Genomic DNA, 18801 nt, shown 5'->3' with positions numbered 1-18801 from the left:
TCCCAACTACATAACAACGTAGAGCTTTGTAGACTATCACTTTGGCATATTAATAATTTCATATTTTCAAGACCTTCCTGAAATTCTTAGTTTCTGCATAGATCTTTCCCTGGGACTTAGACACTATGAAATATCTATCTCATTTACTTCATGCGACAAACACTCATCGAATACCTACTGTGTTGCACACCCAGGCTACATACTGGGGCCACAAAGTAGGGGAACTCACATTTGGTTTGATGGTTGGAATATCTGTCTTATTGTTCTAGTTTCTTAACTCCTCCAGTAGTACATTGAAAAGTGGAACCTCCTATGACTATTGAACGCCACAAAGGAGAATGCAACTAATAAGGATAGCAATCCAGGTTATTGAGGTGATAACTGAAGTAGGGGAGGGTCCCATGCAAAAAAATGGGGAGAAATATTGGAATCCAAGGACACTAGGGAAGAAGCACACTTTAAGTAGGTTCTAAGCCCAGAGTGGGGTTTGAGTTCAGAACCCTCTCTGCCCCTCCTCCCTCCCCTTCAAGGGTCACATTTAAATATGACTGAGGGTGGGGGAGAAAGGGGAAAAAACGTACTTTAAAGGTCAGATGTTTTCTAAGTTAATGTAGGCTTTCATTTTTGTTATGTGTTTGTTTTCCCTATAAACAAGAACAGTATAAATGAAAATAATAGGAAATTATGCATATGCTATTATTTTTCAATTAATATGTTTTTATTACTGCATTAATGTTATGTTGATATGATTTTTTTTAAAATTTATGATAGTCACACAGAGAGAGAGAGAGAGAGGCAGAGACTTAGGCAGAGGGAGAAGCAGGCTCCATGCACCGGGAGCCCGATGTGGGATTCGATCCCGGGTCTCCAGGATCGCGCCCTGGGCCAAAGGCAGGCACCAAACTGCTGCGCCACCCAGGGATCCCATGATATGATTCTTTTATATAACATTTCCTTCCATCAACAAATTTTGAGTCACTCAATATTGAATATTATGTTTCTTGGTGAAGTTTTTGTAAAGAACATAAGATCTTTAGATGTGGGGTCACAAAGGGCAGCAATTTTTTTTTTTTCTTTGAGACATATACCTCCTGACATACTCTGGTGTTTCGTTGATGAAGTCTGAAAATATGGTAATTCTAGTTCTGAAGGTGCAAGGAAAGGACCCATCAATTCCTCTGCACCCTACTGGCTAAAGGAACACACCTCAGTCTCTTCCTTTTGTCTTCTGAAAATAGAAGGGAGGCATAGGGTGTTAGAGTGAAGGGTTTCCTAGGGGTTAAACCTGGGTACTTAAAAACCCGTGCGAACCCTACCGCTTTTACTTAAGTAGCTCCTGTAAAACAGATGTTCTCCAAAATAAGAGGGCTGGAGCAGACAGGCCCGTCGGGCCGATTTAGGAAATAGCTCAGGTGGGGGCAGCAGCCTGGTCCTGAGCCGAAGGTGCCTGCATTCTGCAGGTGCGGTGATTGTTATCTCGCACCGCCCCTGCTCCCGAGAGGGCGGGACTCGCGGCGTTGCAGAGTGTAGGGCTTGGCCCCTGAAGCCCAGCCTAAACGTATTCCACGCAGCAGACATTTATCCGGCCGGGTGCCCACACCTGGCCCGGGGGAGGGGAAACAGCTTCTACAGGAACCGCAGAGCAGAGAGGAGCCCCTAGTTTGGGACGCCAGAGGGCTGGTCCCGCTAGGCTCTGTCCGACTGCTTTCCCGTGATTGCTTCCGTCACCTGTCCATCATCCCAGGGCACTATTTCGATTGGCTCTACCGTCTGCCACTCGGTTCCGCCGCGCTGACCCCCATTGGCCCCTCTCCGGCCGAGGCCCCGCCCCAAGAGCTGGGCATGGGGAGTGGGGCGCGGAGGAGAGAGAGCGGGGCGCTTGCTCTGGGCTAGAGGGAGGCGGTGGCGGAGAAGGAGGAGGAGAAGAAGGAGGAGCTGGGCCGGCAGGAGGCAGCGGCCGCGACCGGGCTGGGGTGATGGTGCAGGTGCCCGGGGCCCGCGCGGAGCTGCCCGGCTGAGGGGCGCCTGGTCCGGGGTCCGCAGCGCCGCCGCGTCTCTCCCGGGGGCGGGCGGGCGGGAAGATGCTGAGCAGGTTGATGAGCGGCAGCAGCAGGAGCCTGGAGCGCGAGTACAGCTGCACCGTGCGGCTGCTGGACGACAGCGAGTACACCTGCACCATCCAGGTCAGTGCCGCGCCGCCCTGTCCGCGGGACCCCTGCGGCCCCCGAGCCTCGCGAACTTGGCCCGCGGCCGCCGCCCGGGGTCGCCGCAGACCCCAGTGCTTTGTCCGTCCCTGGCTGCGGTTGACGGCCCCAGTGCAGAGCGCCTCCGCCCGAGACCCGGTCCGGGCGGGGTGCCGAGCGCTCGGCGCAGCTGCGGTGAGTCCCTCCGTCCCGGACCCTCAGCTCCCTTCTTGCCCTCTCCCAGGGTGAGGGCGCCCCATCCTGGCTCCTCGAGCCTGCCCGGGTGGGGAGCATCTTCCGCGGGCGTCCGGAGGCAGGCAGGCAGGGCGAAAGGCTCCTACCCCGGCCGCCCCGTCGGAGGGCGCAGGCTTTGGCTCTCTGGCCAGGCAAGGACCGCTGGCCAGCTTTTCTTATCTATCTTTGGTTGGAAGGATAATGCTGTATGTCATAATCACCTCCCCCCCCCCCCCCCCCCCCCAGCATCTGTGAGTCAGAGCTCTCAGAAGGTAGAAGTGAACGCGCAGCCCATGCGGAGTGGCCTATGGAAGGGAGACCTGTCCTCTGGGCTCCCGAGATTAGGCCCCCCTCCCGCCTTTCGCTCCCCACATCTCGTGCTGGGCAATTTTTTTTTGGGGGGGTGGGGTGAGGTAAAGATTTAGCAACAAGTACCAGAGGTTTGGGGGTTGGCCGTGGCGAGAAAGAATCGGTGACTTACAAAAAACGCCAACAATACGTTAATGCTTCGCAGCATTTCTTCAGAACCTGGTATTTTGGAAGAGATTTTTTTTTTTTTTTTTTTTTTTTTTTTTTTTTTTTTACAACCTCTTGCTTCTGTGTTTTCACTACTGCCGTGTGGCACGTTTGGAGTAGTAGTCTTTCCCAGGAATGCAGTCACAGCCCTCTCTCTGTAAAGTCAGAGATAGGAAACACTGACAATGCTCTGGTGTTTAGTTTAGCAGCCGAAGGATCCTGCGCTCGCTGCCGGAAACTGCTCTTTCTCGAGAAGCAAATTGAGTTGGACCCGGAGGGGTCTCACCTGATCCCTTGCCTTTGCAGCAAGAAACCAGAGGGGGCTTCTCGCCTCAGATGTGGCAGACAAAAACTGTCGGCCTCTGGTTCTACCCTCTTTGTCTCCCGCCCTCCCCATTTATTTTTTTTGCTGACAATGCTCAATAGCGGAAAATAGCGGTGTGTGAGAAAGACGCTGGGTAGTGGATGAGAGCAGCTGCTCTCTGCTGACTCCGTGCTCAGTTCAGCCTTCTCTCCACTTTCCCTTTTCTCCCACTCCCCAAACAAGCTCTGGGCATAAGTGCTGACTGCTGCCAAAGATCCAGGAGGACAGAGAAAGGGAACAAAATCTCTTTTTTAAGGCCACTTAAATGCAAATTAAACAGTCATGATGATGCTAGCCATCAAGTGAAAGGATTTTTGTAGTTGAATATGATAGATGTTCTGTATTATTTCCTTAATGAATGGCATGCTACTTTTTGTTTCTGTTGTATCTTCATGTGTTGTGTACAGTTCTTTTTTTGTTTTTGGGTGGGGGAGGAGAAGATACTTGCGGTAGTCACCGTTTGAATACACTGTCTGGAGCTTTTAAGGTCTTTATCCTTTTGTTTTAAAATTTAAAGCTTTTACATGATACATATCAAGGGCAGTGTGAGATTCAGACTTTGTGAGTCCTAAAAATACTTTGGGGTATATGGTGAAATAAAATTTCTGGGGCAGGTCATTAACTTTTACCAAGGTGTAGAGTACAAATGAAACAGTTCACATCACCACTCAACTAGTGACAATCTTGTGGTTTTAAGGTATCAAAATAAAACAACTAGTTATTTTTCCCAGTTAATGGAACCTCTGAGGTTGGTTGGTATAGTTGTGGGTAATTTTTATTATCACTGAGAAAAATATTTTTAAGTCAAGCAGGACTTATTGGGTTTATGCTTGCTCTGTCTTACTATGGTTGTGTTTATTCTCTTGCTGGTCTTATTTTACATTATTATAATTTAATATGTTATAAGAATATAGGCCACATAAGAAAATTAAGCTTGGTGTAACATGACACTATACTGTAGTGAGTGTCCACTGTCTAGACATGTTGATGATTATGCGTTGTGATCTTTAGTGAAAATTAGAAAACAGGAATTCTGAAGTTTATGTAATATTGTCAATCTTTGGCACAAGTATTGTGAATTACTTTTGTTTTTACCCAATGTGAGGAAATGTAAAACAAAAAAAAAGGATCTTATGTGAAATTAATATTTTGTGCATAGCTTTTTTTAGCTTTTAGAGATTGAGGTTTTCTTAGCAACTTTCTCATGTTTCTGCTGTGTGTGCATGCGCGTGTTTGTGCATGTGCTTATTTGTCAAACATTAGACATAGTCTTTTAAATCAGTATGGGGAAAAACTGAGCTATTTGCTAGGTTAAAGCAATATTCCTAACATTTTAGGAATTACGGTATAGTATATTTAAAAAAATTTTTGGTGATAATTTGGAATCCTTTTCCTTAAAGTACTATATGTCATATTTTTCTTTAAGGTATATATTTTAGAAAGATTTCAGTACTTCTTGAGATAATCAGAGAACACTTAGGGGATTAGAGAATCAGAAATGTAACACTGGGTTAGAGCCATAATAGCTATATTTAGTAAATTTCAGTTGTAGGTAATTCTGTCAAAGTATTGGTCTTGCCTTTCATATTGCACCAGTTATACTGATCTGGCATTTAGAATGTGATTATCAAGGTAAGGAAAATGCTTATATCCTCTCAATGAAGGTTGCCACAGTTACCAGACTATTCTTTTATTCTTTCTGATATGCAGATATATTTGTAGATCATGGGAAATGAAATTATACATGGGAGGGTTGTAATATAATTGCTCCCCTGTGAAGAACATTGTTAATAGCTCCCTGCCAGTTTTGAAGGTCATTGCCTCATAAATGCAGATCTGGTCCATATTTTTCACACATCTGTTTCATTTATGAGTATCTACATTTACTTACCACATTTACTACCCGACTTTGTTATTTTACTTGGAACAAATAGGAAAAATGAAAAGGTTACCTAATATCTTTGAACTCAGTATATCAAATGGAGTCATGTAAATGCTTAGACATATAATATCCTAATAGATTCTTAGCTATCTTTTGAGTTGTAATAGTTTATAAAATATTAAGAATATGCATTACAGAATTGCCAGTAGAAATATGTATCGAAAATACATATTTTCAAGTCAGAAATATTAATCACCTTTTTCTGATTACTGAAAAATAAGGCTACCCTAGGAAATGAATTTGATTTTACTGGGAACACATTAACAACTGATCAAGCGACTAGGTTAAATATATTTTTGCAGTTAAATGAGGTACTACCATAAATGCATGTGTACAGAAGCAGTTCTGTAATGCAACCAAGATATGGATTTGACTGTGGCTCAACCATTCAGTAACTGTGGGATCTATGATAAGGGAGGGAATATTGGGGGAGAGAACAAATGTATTGAGTCCCGTACTTGCCAGGCGCCCCACTTGTGCTATTTTCTCACTTACCTCACAATAGCATATGGATTCATTATACACCCATTGTACTAGCTGAAGAAAATAGGTTTGTGGATTGGTGGGAGAGCTGATGTTTCTTGAATGGCTAACTGTACTATTCTTTCTGCGAGGTGTTTTGTTTATGCCTTACATCAACTATTTGAGAGGTAGGTGGTATTCTCATTTTACAGATGAAAGACTTGGATGAAGGAACTTACTTAAAGCTAGTAGGTGGTTGTGCTATATTTAAACTCTGGTCATTTTGCCTTTAAATCCCATCTTTGTTCCCTCTTTTCCTTCTGACTCCCTAAGTTATTTCACCTGTCTGTACTTTAATTTCCTTATCTGTAAAATGGAAATAAAAATACTTATTTCACAGTAAAGAAAAAGTTATTTGGTAATTTCATTACAAATAATAACATAATAATAACAGACTAATATGCGTTGTGCCTTAGTCTAGCAAGTCAAAAATAGGATTAAGTTGTTTTTTTTTTTTTGAAAATAAGCCTTGATTCTCCTTAAGATTACTTTTTTTTTTAAAAGATTTTATTTGTTTATTCATGAGATACACAGAGAGACAGAGGCAGAGGGAGAAGCAGGCTCCATGGAGGGAGCCCGATGTGGGACTCGATCCAGGGACTCCAGGATCATGCCCTGGGCTGAAGGCAGATGCTCAACCACTGAGCCACCCAGGCGTTCCTTAAGATGACTTTTTAAAAATATTTTATTTATTTGAGTGAGAGAGTGTGTGATGGGGTCAGGGGCTAAGGGAGAGGGAGAGAATCTTTTTTTTTTTTTTTTTTTTTTTTTTAGAAGGAGAGAATCTTAAGCAGAGATTGTGACCTGAGCTGAAACCGAGAGTTGAGTGCTTAACCAACTGAACCACTCAGGTGCCTCCGAGAGTTGAGTGCTTAACCAACTGAGCCACTCAGGTGCCTCTCCTTAAAATGATTTCTGATTGGCTCAGGTCGTGATCTCAGGTCCTAGGATCAATTACCCCCCCCCACCCCCCTTGCAATCACTGCTCAGAGGGAAGTCTGCTTCCACTTCCCGCTTGTGTGCTCTCTTTTGCTCTCTCTCAAATAGATAAATAAAATCTAACAAAATGATTTCTGATTAATCTCAGTGAAATCATGAAATTCAAGTCTGGAATAACTGCATTCTGTAGGAGAACTCTTCTCTAAAACTCAAGAATTCAGGTTTGCTTTTCCTCAATCCTACCAAGTCTTTGGCTTTAGAGGGGCATTTATTTCCTGCACCTACCATGATTTGTCTCTTCCAAGAATTTCTGCTTCATATTTGGTAAGCGAAATCCTTGGTTTCATTAATGTAAAAGGGATGTTGTTAGAGAACTAAGATTAATTGTATTCACAGAAAAACACAAAGCTGTTGTATTTCCATGAATATTGTTTTTTTTTAAAACTTTGCTTTAAAAAATAATTATGGTGTCTCAGGATTTGCTATAATAGCAAGTCAGACTCTAATTCTTGAAACTAAGTTCCAAAATTAGCCTTCTAGAATCTTGAAAGCATTTGTATTCTATTTCTTAATTTGTATTATTAAATGTTCATTGTATAAAATTAATGCAGACCAACTTTTTCGCACAAAAGGTAAATTCTAGATGTTTATTTATGCTCCCATTCTTTTCTTGAAAAAGTTTGGTTTAAGGAAGTGTCAGTGGCATCCAAGAGAAACCTAGAAACTATCACCACTGCATATTTTACTCAAGGGTATTTGTATGAATTTGCATTCTGTTAAATGTTTGGAATGAATAGGCTAGATGAGGCAATTCTACATAGTGTATAATAAAAAAGCATGTGGGTTTTGAGTTCTCTGTTGCATTGCCCAGAGACTCATTGATCATGTCTGTGCTAGCATTAATATCACATTAAAAAAAGTTTGCCAAGATAAAATCAGACCACCTGAAGACCAAAAAAGTCATTTTTATGTTTGTAGTGGTTTATGTATAGGTATTAAAATGTGTAACCCAAAATAAGACATTAAGTGATATGATCACTATAGTAAAATATTTTGCATTATTTTCATATCTATTTTCTGGTAGATTTTACTTTAGAATTTTTATTTTTTTAGGGATTTTATTTATTCATGAGAGACACACAGAGAGAGGCAGAAACACAGGCAGAGGGAGAAGCAGGCTCCATGCAGGGAGCCCGATGTGGGATTCGATCCCGGGTCTCTGGGATCATGCCCTGGGCTGAAGGTGGCGCTAAACCACTGAGCCACCCAGGCTGCCCTACTTTAGAATTTTTAAAGAAGTCAGAGGAAGCTATAAATTTTAAATGCTAGGAATTATACGACAGTGCCTTACATGGTTGTAGTTCAATAACTATTCTGATTTGTTTGTGCTACATGATGGCTGGGTTAACTCCAATACTTTAGTATTTTTGTGTCTGAAAAACAATAAAAATTTTCTAACAACTGTATAACGCTTTTTATAATTTCAACCCATCCCATTCTAAGCCACTTGGCTCTACAGCCCCTCTCCCTGGTGAGGTGTATGGTATGTAAATGTGGTATTTTATGGAGCCTTTGAGGTCTCTGGTAACTTTCTGCAATTATCCTTTGTTGAATTAGAGGAGCTGCAGTCTAGAACTCCTTGATTTTTTGGTTTGTCTCTTAGGATTTCAAGCCTTTCAGGTCTCCCCCTCCCCCATCAATGCAGGTTTAGAGGGCTTAGATCAAATGAATACTGTGGGGCAGCCTGGTGGCACAGCAGTTAAGCGCCGCCTTCTGCCCGGGGTGTGATCCTGGAGACCCAGGATCCAGTCGAGCATCGGGCTCCCTGCATGGAGCCTGCTACTCCCTCTGCCTGTGTCTCTGCCTCTCTTTCTGTGTGTCTCATGAATAAATAAATAAAATCTTAAAAAAAAAAAAAAGGATACTGTGTAGTGCAGTGCTTCATGGGGTGTTGGAAGGCTGGCAGAATTAGGATATTGAGCATAGGGATCACCACAGCCACAGAAACTTATTTCATTCCTTTTCCCTAAGTCAGTGCCACATAAAACCTCCTCACAGCCTCATTTTCTAACCTCTTGCTCAAACAAGAGGAAGCAAGCATGGGTTCATGGACGAGAACCATGCTTCCCAACCTGTTTCCAATTAGATCTATTTTAAGCTGAATTCATCTTCTGATAGTCTTGTGTATAACATTCTGACTCTGCAGACCCTGTTTCTTGGAGCAGCCTCCTGTGGGCCGCTCTTCCTTAGCTGTGCCTAGCCAGAGCTTGTACAACAGACGTGAATATCATGGAGGATTGGCAGCAACCTCATGGCTTCTGTATCTTGCCTATGTGGTGCTCATGGAGGAGAACGTTGTTCTTCTGGAGCACAGGTGGCAGTTGTTGCTGCTGTTTTCTGGGGTTGATACTTGGGGCTTAGGTCAGCCACCTGAATGTTTCTCTCACACAGCTGAGAACTCTGAAGAGTACTAAAGCATCTCCATTCCTATGTTGCGGAGAGAATGGTGTTTCCCTGAGAGAGCAAAAACATCTTGTTATATGTCCATTCTAGTCATTAAAGTGTACTTTCCATTCCTTTAAGACTTGGATCTGGGTGGCCAATACAACTTTTTGAACTTGTACAAATATTTTAAATATTAGTAGAGCCAAAGATAGAGTAGGGAGAGCAGTTTCTCTCAGAGGCTCCCTAGATTTAGATTGTGGACCTCTTGTTGCCCAAGGCCACCTTGCGATCCTCATTGTTAATATATTTTTTAAAGATTTTATTTATTTATTCATGAAAGACGGAAAGAGGCAGAGACACAGGCAGATGGAGAAGCAGGCTCCATGCAGGGAGCCTGATGTGGGACTCGATCCCAGGACTCCAGGATCACGCCCTGAGCTGAAGGCAGGCGCATAACCACTGAGCCACCCAGGTGTCCCTCATTGTTAATATTTTGAGCAAGATTCTCATATTGGTCTTTCACCAACTGTAAATGCTGTACAATTTTTAAAAATTTTTTTATTTATTTATGATAGAGAGAGAGAGAGAGAGGCAGAGACATAGGCAGAGGGAGAAGCAGGCTCCATGCACCGGGAGCCCAACGTGGGATTCGATCCCCAGTTTCCAGGATCGCGCCCTGGGCCAAAGGCAGGCGCTAAACTGCTGCGCCACCCAGGGATCCTCTACAATTTTTTTTAAAAAAGATTTTATTTATTGAGAGAGAGAGAGAGAGAGAGAGAGGGAGGGAGGGAGGGGCAGAGGCAGACACACAGGCAGAGGGAGAAGCAGGCTCCTTGCAGGGAACCTGACGTGGGACTCAAGCCCAGGTCTCCAGGATCACATCCTGGGCTGCAGGCGGCGCTAAACCGATGCACCATCTGGGCTGCTCTGCTGTACTATGGTGTTTGACTTTCGTAATCTTTTCAACCCAATTGTATCATATCCTAGGTTTGGAAAGCAGGAACTTGTAAAGTTCAGATTCTTCAGGCTTTTGCTTCTACTGTCATACTAAACACCAACTTGTGTGAATTCAATCCTCTAAGGAGATCCTTCCGTGCCATGCTCATACAGGCAAAATAATTGGGCCACATGCTTGGCAACCACTGAGTTTGTGTACAATAGCTCCATTCACTTGTCTACAGAAAACACCCCTTTGACAGTGATTATAGCTTTCATTCCCCCTCCTCTACTTCTGACTCTTTGCATTACTATGACCTCATCTGCTGGTCTGTATTTAGAGATGCCTTGGACCATTCTAGAAGTGCTTTAGGACTCATTCCTGTATGTTAAAGATAATTTCAAAGCCTTAAACAACCCCTGCCCACCAAAGGAAACCATTCTAGATCAGGACCAAACCTAGCTATTTTTATGCCTTATTTGAGCCATCTTACTGTGTCACAACTCAGGGGATTTTTTCCTTTTGTAGAAATTGTGAACCTTGTTAAAAAGCAAGGAGAATGGAGTAGGGGATGAGTTAAAGCAGTGGTTCTCAAAGTGTGGTTCCTGGATGAGCACCATCAGTTTCATCTGGGCACTTGTTACAAAAGCAGATTTTTGGCACTACTGCAGCCCCCAGTGAATCAGAAATAGGGGGATGGAGCTCAGCAGTCTGTTTTAACAAGTTTTCCAGGTAAGTCTTATGCTTTTTGAGGTTTGAGAATCACTAGTACTGGGTCACACAGATATTTAGTAGGTAAAAGTGAAGAGTATTGTTGATTGGTTGAGTATAAAAAGTGCGGGAGAGGAAGAGGCCAACAGTGAATCTTATATTTCTAACTTTTGATTCATTTCTCAATGGCCTTAACTGATTCTCTACCCTCGTAAGATAAAAGGTTATTTGCAGATATGCATACCATTTTTAAGTGGGCAGGATTCTAAAGATTCGACAACAAGTCATCATTCTGATTTGTTGCTCTTATATTTATTGGTTTTTATTTCTGTCTTCTCTGACCTAGAAAGAATGATTATTTTACATTTCTATGCTGTTTTTCAAAGAAATCATCTTCACAACTTAAAGCACTGAGAATGTAGGAAGGCCCCTATTTGCAAACATGTAAATAGCAAACAAAAAATGTCATGCAATTCAGTGCTAAGACAAGGTTGTATGCTGTGGCAATGCAAATATGGGGGACTCGAAATTACTAAATATTTCTCAAAGGAGGTGAGATTTGAACTAGGTCATGAAAGATTGCCAAAAGCAGAAAATGGGCTGTGGGGATGGGTAAAGGGCATTCCAGGCTGAGGTAACAGCAGGCTACTTCAAGGTAGGAAAGCTAAAAATGTAAAGCCAAATATATTTAGTCTTTACTATGTTTATCTGGATTACTCTGGTACAGTTGAGTCAAATAATAGAATCTACTTGCCTCGGAAAGATTGCTGTCAGCAAATTTCAATCATTCTTGACATGCTTGAAAGAATTAGTCTAAACTAAGACAGAAAACTGGTGTTGAATTAAATCTAACTCCAAAAGCGTACAACACAAATTACGATTCTTCACAAAGCAATGGCATCATATAAAGAAAGGGTAGGTTCATGTATCAATCTTAATTCTGTGGCTGCAGTAACTATGTATATGAATTTTGTTTCCAAGGGACCTCATCTCTGGCATCAGTTTATTTACACAAAAGAAAGTATCAAATCCCAACATTCAGCTGATGTTTGAAAATCTTTTGGCTGATACAGTGCTGCCTAAATGGTGTATTGACACTTAAGAAATGTGATTAGTGGAGCCCTAAAAGGCACAATTTCTGCATCTCTATTCCCAAACCTAAGTGGCTATCAAAATCGCTTTTCTAGAGGTTGGGGCAGTGCTTCCCTGGATTCCCCAGTGAACCCCTGCCTGCCAGCCCTGAAGTTCCCAGCCCGACCCAGGGTGCACTTTGAACATTCCACACTATGCCAGACTAGAGCTTTGGGGATGGGAACCCGCAGGAAAGCATGGTTTGGCATTTAGGCAATCAATGTTCGGCAGAATGCCAATGCTAATAGGTTATTTTGCTCTGGAAAAAGAGAAAAAGAAGGGATAGTTTAAAGACTGATGAATAGGGGAATGACTGACAATACAGGCACTCCACTTTGTGGGAGAGATTAAGGAGGCTTGCTGTGAAGTGGTATTATGGGAGCCAGAGAAATTAGCAAAGGCCCATAGGCCTAAAACCTGAAAGAAATAGTGGTACATCAAAACAGCATGCCCCAGCGCACACTCAAATGTCTGGCCACTTTCATTGAACTTGTAGTAGGAAAAAGCCAAATAATTTGAACTTTCATAGTCTGGTAGTCCATTCAGGCCCTCCATAGTCAGGCAAATTATCCTTGGCCTCCAGGCAGGTGCAAAACCTTATTTCCGTATTGCCTGATTTAAGTAAGTCTGAGGCCTCTAGTCTGGGCCTTACCCTATTTTTGAAGACACTCAAGTGAAGAGTTGGCTTCACAAGTACCAGAGGATTCCATATACTCTAGGCTGGAGATGTCACTAAGATGATTGTTTTGTCAGGCATGAGCCAAGTAGTAAGAACATTGATTATAAAGAAGCAGAATTAATTCATCTAAGGATCTCAAGTACTTCTAGGGGATAATTTAAGCTGAAGAAAACATCCAGCCTGCCCTCTCTCAGATTTTTGCCTCTAGAAAAAAATCCAGAATCCTCCAGAGTTATTATGGAATTGGAGGTTTGTAAGTCAGAAGGATACTATGGACTGGCAGTGATGCCTGGGATGTTAATAAGGCGTGTGGAACCTGCAATTTCACAGTACACTGTCATCCCTGCACAACAAAATAACCCATCCGCTCTTTGCGAGGCCACTCAGAAGAAGTTTGGCTGTTGAGAGATAAAAATCTGATTAAAAAAATAAGGTAGGGATCCCTGGGTGGCGCAGCGGTTTAGCGCCTGCCTTTGGCCCAGGGCACGATCCTGGAGACCTGGGATCGAATCCCACGTCAGGCTCCCAGTGCATGGAGCCTGCTTCTCCCTCTGCCTGTGTGTCTCTGCCTCTCTCTTTCTCTGTGACTATCATAAAAAAAAAAAAAAAATAAGGTAGTCCTAGTATTACAGCAAGTTAATCTATACTTAGCTTCAGATTCTAACATTATATGAAATAGGTCTTTTTAAAAGTGGGAGTTGGCTTGATCTAGCTTCAGGACATAGGATACTGAACCAACTATTGCAGTGTCAGATTTTATAAGCATTTGATCTGAAAGATCAATACTTACTTTGCTTATTTTTAAATACACTTTGGATAATTTAGATAAGCTTATTTAAATGAGTACCCACAGTACTGAAAGCATGTCTAAGAATTGTTTTCTAATAATTTGTATGGCAAAAGAGAACACACTTCTCATATTCCAGTTTTTTTTTTTTTTAAGATTTTATTTATTTATGAGAGACACAGAGAAAGAGAGACAGAGACACAGGTAGAGGGAGAAGCCGACTCCATGCAGAGAGCCCAACATGGGACTTGATCCCAGGTCTCCAGGATCAGGCCCTGGGCTGAAGGCAGTGGTAAACCGCTGAGCCACCCTGGTTGCCCCATATTCCAGTTTTGGATATTAGGTACAGTAGACTGATTATTTTAAAGACACAAATATAATGATACTGTTGCAAGTTAGACCTTTTACTGTGTCATTATAAGACATTATGGACTATTGCTATTAAGAACATATCTTACATAAAATATCTTTAGGTTCTGGTTGAGAGAAAATAATAAGGTGACCTGGGTGGCTCAGTGGTTGAGTGCCTTTGGCTCAGGCCTTGTGTGATCCTGGGGTCCTGAGATTTAATGGCTCCCTGCAGGGAGTCTGCTTCTCCCTCTGCCTATGTCTCTGCCTCTTTCTCTCTCATGAATAAATAAATAAAATTGTAAAGAAAAGAAAATAATAAGGAAAACTTTCTCTTCACTTCCTGAATTCTACAGTTTTATTTCTTATCATCTCATACCATAGCTCTTCTGTGCATCTCTTATGATCTCCTTTGCTTTATGCTAATTTATGCTTAGAGCCATGTAATCTTTTCACCATTCTTTTAAAAAAATATTTGAGAGGGAGAGAGTCTGTGGGGGCTAGTGGGAGGAGCAAAGGGAGAGGGACACTAAGCACAGAGCCCACGACACTGAGATTATGACCTGAGCTGAAATCAGGAGTTGGAGGCTCAACCAACTGAGCCACCCAAGTACCCTTCCCCTCCCCCCCCCCCTTTTTAAAGCAACTCATGACCCCAACATTAAGAGTTGCAGGCTCCAGTGACTGAGCTGGCCGGATGTCCCCTCTTATCACCGTTTCTAATTGCCATCACTATTAAGTTATACCTTTGCTTATGGTAAAATTCTTTGTGTAGTGGCCACACTTTCTGTTGGTAGTGGTGGGAGGTGTTTATAAAAGGTACAGTTATATGTAACATAACTGAAATATGTGATCCATATCCTTTAATTTCATCATTTAAGGCAGTAGTGTGTATTTTAGTTAACTGGAATTTGAGATAATATAAACAAATAAAAATCTGTATTATATAGAGTGATCTCTTGGGGCTGGACTATTATATGTTTAGAGTTTTCTATTAACTTTTTTGCAGTTATTTCTTAATGGATAAATAGACTCAATGAGACTCTTCCTGTACTGTAACTTCAGGTCAGTATTTAGGGACTGGGTCTACGCAGCGGGGGCACTTCTTATGGCCAGGAGAGTCTTTATTGTGGACAGTTGAAGTTGGTAAAATTTTAGGGAGAGTGGAAATAATTGATAAAGGGAGAAAAGATGAAAACCAGAGAAAGCGTTGGGATGGAGCAAGATGAGCTCTAAGCAGAAATACTTAATCAAAATCTAGAGGGAGAATCTGGAGAAGCCTGTTGGGAAATGAAAGAATATTTGAAATCTTTTTTTTGTTGTTGCAGCTGTGTGATAGGAGAGGTTTAATGGTTTAAAGGAGCTTTCTGCGGATGGCTCCCATGTGGGGGTAATATTTAAAATACTCAATGATTGGGGCACCTGGCTAGCTCAGTCAGTGGAGCGTGTGACTCTTGAGATGGGGGGGGGGGAGGGTCGTAAGTTGGAGGTTACTTAATAATAAAAAAAAAGCTCAGTAATCAATGAGTCACAGTGGATACCTCCCTAACCGAGATTCTCCCAGAACACAGGAGAATGGAGTCTGGGGCCCTGTGCTGGGCCAGACACTATTATGTTGAATCATGGGAAGTGGGGTTCAGGGTGTTCCCAGGGAAGAGGGAGAGGCCTCTTAGGGCGGTGGCTATTTGCCAACTGGTAGAGAAATATTTTAATGACCAGCAGGATCTTATTGGAGGAGGCAAACCTAAATCCACTCCTCATTCTTTCAGGCGGAATGAAATTGGAACTTCCAAGAAGCCATAAGAGCTCAGATGTTTTTGAGCTATGATAGGGATCTTGCTGAATTCAGTCTTCCTCTTCTGATTTTAGCCTCAGTGATGGGAGGAATCAGAGTCCCCTAAATCTGTCTTCTCTGGTTCTCCATTTGTTGCTTGCCAGATATAGGATCCCAGTGATCTAGGTTTTACTTTCCTGTGGAGCGGTAGTCTCATTCCTATCTTTTACATGCTTCCAAAATGCATGCATTTTCTCTTTTTAAAATCCTTCAAGAGTCCCCCGTTACCTGCTGCATAATAGCCTTTAAGCACGTCATAGATGCCCTTCTATTACCTTTGCTGCCTTGCTTCTGAGACTTGTCTCCTGTCTCCTCCATAAGCATTTGATCCCACTTCGTGGATCATCAGCTTCTCATCACCTTATTCCCAAGGTAGACTTCTTCTTCTTTTTTTTTTTTTAAAGATTTTATTTATTTATTCATGATAGTCACACACACAGAGAGAGAGGCAGGCAGAGACACAGGCAGAGGGAGAAGCAGGTTCCATATAGGGAGCCTGATGTGGGATTCGATCCTGGGTCTCCAGGATCGTGCCCTGGGCCAAAGGCAGGCGCTAAACCGCTGCGCCACCCAGGGATCCCTCCAAGGTAGACTTCTTCCCCAGTGTTGGGCTGTGCTTTGGGGGACCTTATTATAGCATTTACCACATTCAGTTGTGAATATTTATTTATTTATTTATTTATTTATTTATTTATTTATTTATTTATTTATGATGGCTTTGTGTCAGTTTTATTTTTTTATTTTTATTTTTTTTAATTAACTTTTACTGGTGTTCAATTTACCAACATACAGAAAAACACCCAGTGCTCATCCCGTCAAGTGTCCACCTCAGTGCCCGTCACCCATTCCCCTCCAACACCCGCCCTCCTCCCCTTCCACCACCCCTAGTTCGTTTCCCCGAGTTAGGAGTCTTTATGTTCTGTCTCCCTTCCTGATATTTCCCAACATTTCTTTTCCCTTCCTTTATATTCCCTTTCACTATTATTCATATTCCCCAAATGAATGAGAACATACACTGTTTGTCCTTCTCCGATTGACTTATTTCACTCAGCATAATACCCTCCAGTTCCATCCACGTTGAAGCAAATGGTGGGTATTTGTCGTTTCTAATTGCTGAGTAATATTCCATTGTATTCATAAACCACATCTTCTTTATCCATTCATCTTTCGATGGACACCGAGGCTCCTTCCACAGTTTGGCTATTGTGGCCATTGCTGATAGAAACATCGGGGTGCAGGTGTCCCGACGTTTCATTGCATCTGAATCTTTGGGGTAAATCCCCAGCAGTGCAATTGCTGGGTCGTAGGGCAGGTCTATTTTTAACTCTTTGAGGAACCTCCACACAGTTTTCCAGAGTGGCTGCACCAGTTCACATTCCCACCAACAGTGTAAGAGGGTTCCCTTTTCTCCGCATCCTCTCCAACATTTGTTGTTTCCTGCCTTGTTAATTTTCCCCATTCTCACTGGTGTGAGGTGGTATCTCATTGTGGTTTTGATTTGTATTTCCCTGATGGCAAGGGATGCAGAGCATTTTCTCATGTGCTTGTTGGCCATGTCCATGTCTTCCTCTGTGAGATTTCTCTTCATGTCTTTTGCCCATTTCATGATTGGATTGTTTGTTTCTTTGGTGTGGAGTTGAATAAGTTCTTTATAGATTTTGGAAACTAGCCCTTTATCTGATACGTCATTTGCAAATATCTTCTCCCATTCTGTAGGTTGTCTTTTAGTTTTCTTGACTGTATCCTTTGCTGTGCAAAAGCTTCTTATCTTGATGAAGTCCCAATAGTTCATTTTTGCTTTTGTTTCTTTTGCCTTTGTGGATGTATCTTGCAAGAAGTTACTGTGGCCAAGTTCAAAAAGGGTGTTGCCTGTGTTCTCCTCTAGGATTTTGATGGAATCTTGTCTCACATTTAGATCTCTCATCCATTTTGAGTTTATCTTTGTGTATGGTGAAAGAGAGTGGTCCAGTTTCATTCTTCTGCATGTGGATGTCCAATTTTTCCAGCACCATTTATTGAAGAGACTGTCTTTCTTCCAATGGATAGTCTTTCCTCCTTTATCGAATATTAGATGACCGTACATTTCAGGGTCCACTTCTGGGTTCTCTATTCTGTTCCATTGATCTATGTGTCTGTTTTTGTGCCAGTATCAGTTGTGAATATTTACTCACATATCTGCCTCTCAATAGACAACTGTTTGAGGGGCAGAGATTGCATCTTTGTACAGTTAGTATCTAAGGTCTCACCTAGGGGCTCAATAAATGTTGTTTGTAGATGTGTATGAATGAAAATGTTAGCTCTGATAAAGAGGATTGGGTTTTTTGTTTTTGTTTTTAAAGATTGATTTATTCATGAGAGAGCGAGGCAGAGACACAGGCTGAGAGAGAAGCAGGATCCTCTCAGGGAGCCTGATGTGGGACTCTATCCCAGATCCTGGTATCAGGCCCTGAGCTGAAGGCAGGCGCTCAACCGCTGAGCCATCCAGGCTTCCCAAGAGTATTGTTAATAATACAAATATAAAGTTACCTCTGACTTGAGCTAAATAGATTTAAAAAATGAACATCAGATTTTCTGGTCTTTAGAGTGATATTATGGTACTTTAGAAGGTGGTTAATTAGTGGTGGTAGTTGCACGGTTCTAGGATTATACTAAAATCCACAGCATTGTACACTTTAAAACTGTAATCCAGGGGTGCCTGGCTGGCTCAGTTGGTAGAGCATGACTCTTGATCTCAGGGTTGTGAGTTTGAGCCTCACGTTTGTTATAGAGATTACTTAATAAAATCATTTTTTGAGAAAAAGTAATCTTATAGAAATTATCTTAATTCATATGTCAATTTCCTGGTTTTGATAATATACCATAGTTATATAAGAAGTTACCCTTGGGGGAAGCTGGGTGAAGGATATATGGGACATCTTTCATAGTGTTTTTTTTTTTTTTTTAAAGATTTTATTTATTTATGAAAGACAGACAGCCACAGGCTCCATGTAGGGAGCCTGACATGGGACTCGATCCCGGGCCAAAGGCAGGTGCTAAACCGCTGAGCCACCCAGGGATCCCCATCTTTCATAGTGTTTTCACAACTTCTTGTGAGTCTGTAATTATAAAAATCTTAAAATGGTGATTAAATTAGTTTTCCTGAGCAAATACTTTTATTATTTAGGATTTATGGTTCAGAATGACTATAGAAGGTTTTCTCACTGATTAGGCTCCAGTTAACTTTCAAAAT

General features: G+C 42.1%; 1 protein-coding gene across 6 annotated transcripts in view; it reads left to right on the top strand.

The window, feature by feature from the left end:
* Positions 1-1866: 1866 nt before the first annotated feature.
* Positions 1867-18801, top strand: part of FRMD5 (FERM domain containing 5) — a 316219-nt gene continuing 299284 nt past the window's right edge. For 5 of the 6 annotated variants that reach the window (XM_072740698.1, XM_025998620.2, XM_072740697.1 and 2 more), the window contains exon 1: positions 1882-2183. In XM_072740698.1, the coding sequence (XP_072596799.1) occupies positions 2082-2183 (102 nt within the window). In that variant the 5' untranslated portion in view covers positions 1882-2081. Of the gene's footprint in view, positions 2184-18801 lie in introns of all 6 variants that reach the window. The other variant, XM_025998621.2, reaches the window with a different exon arrangement.

This window comes from Vulpes vulpes, chromosome 15 (assembly GCF_048418805.1).
Source record: "Vulpes vulpes isolate BD-2025 chromosome 15, VulVul3, whole genome shotgun sequence".
Classification (NCBI taxonomy): Eukaryota; Metazoa; Chordata; class Mammalia; order Carnivora; family Canidae; genus Vulpes; species Vulpes vulpes.
This window is presented reverse-complemented; position numbering and strand designations above follow the sequence as displayed.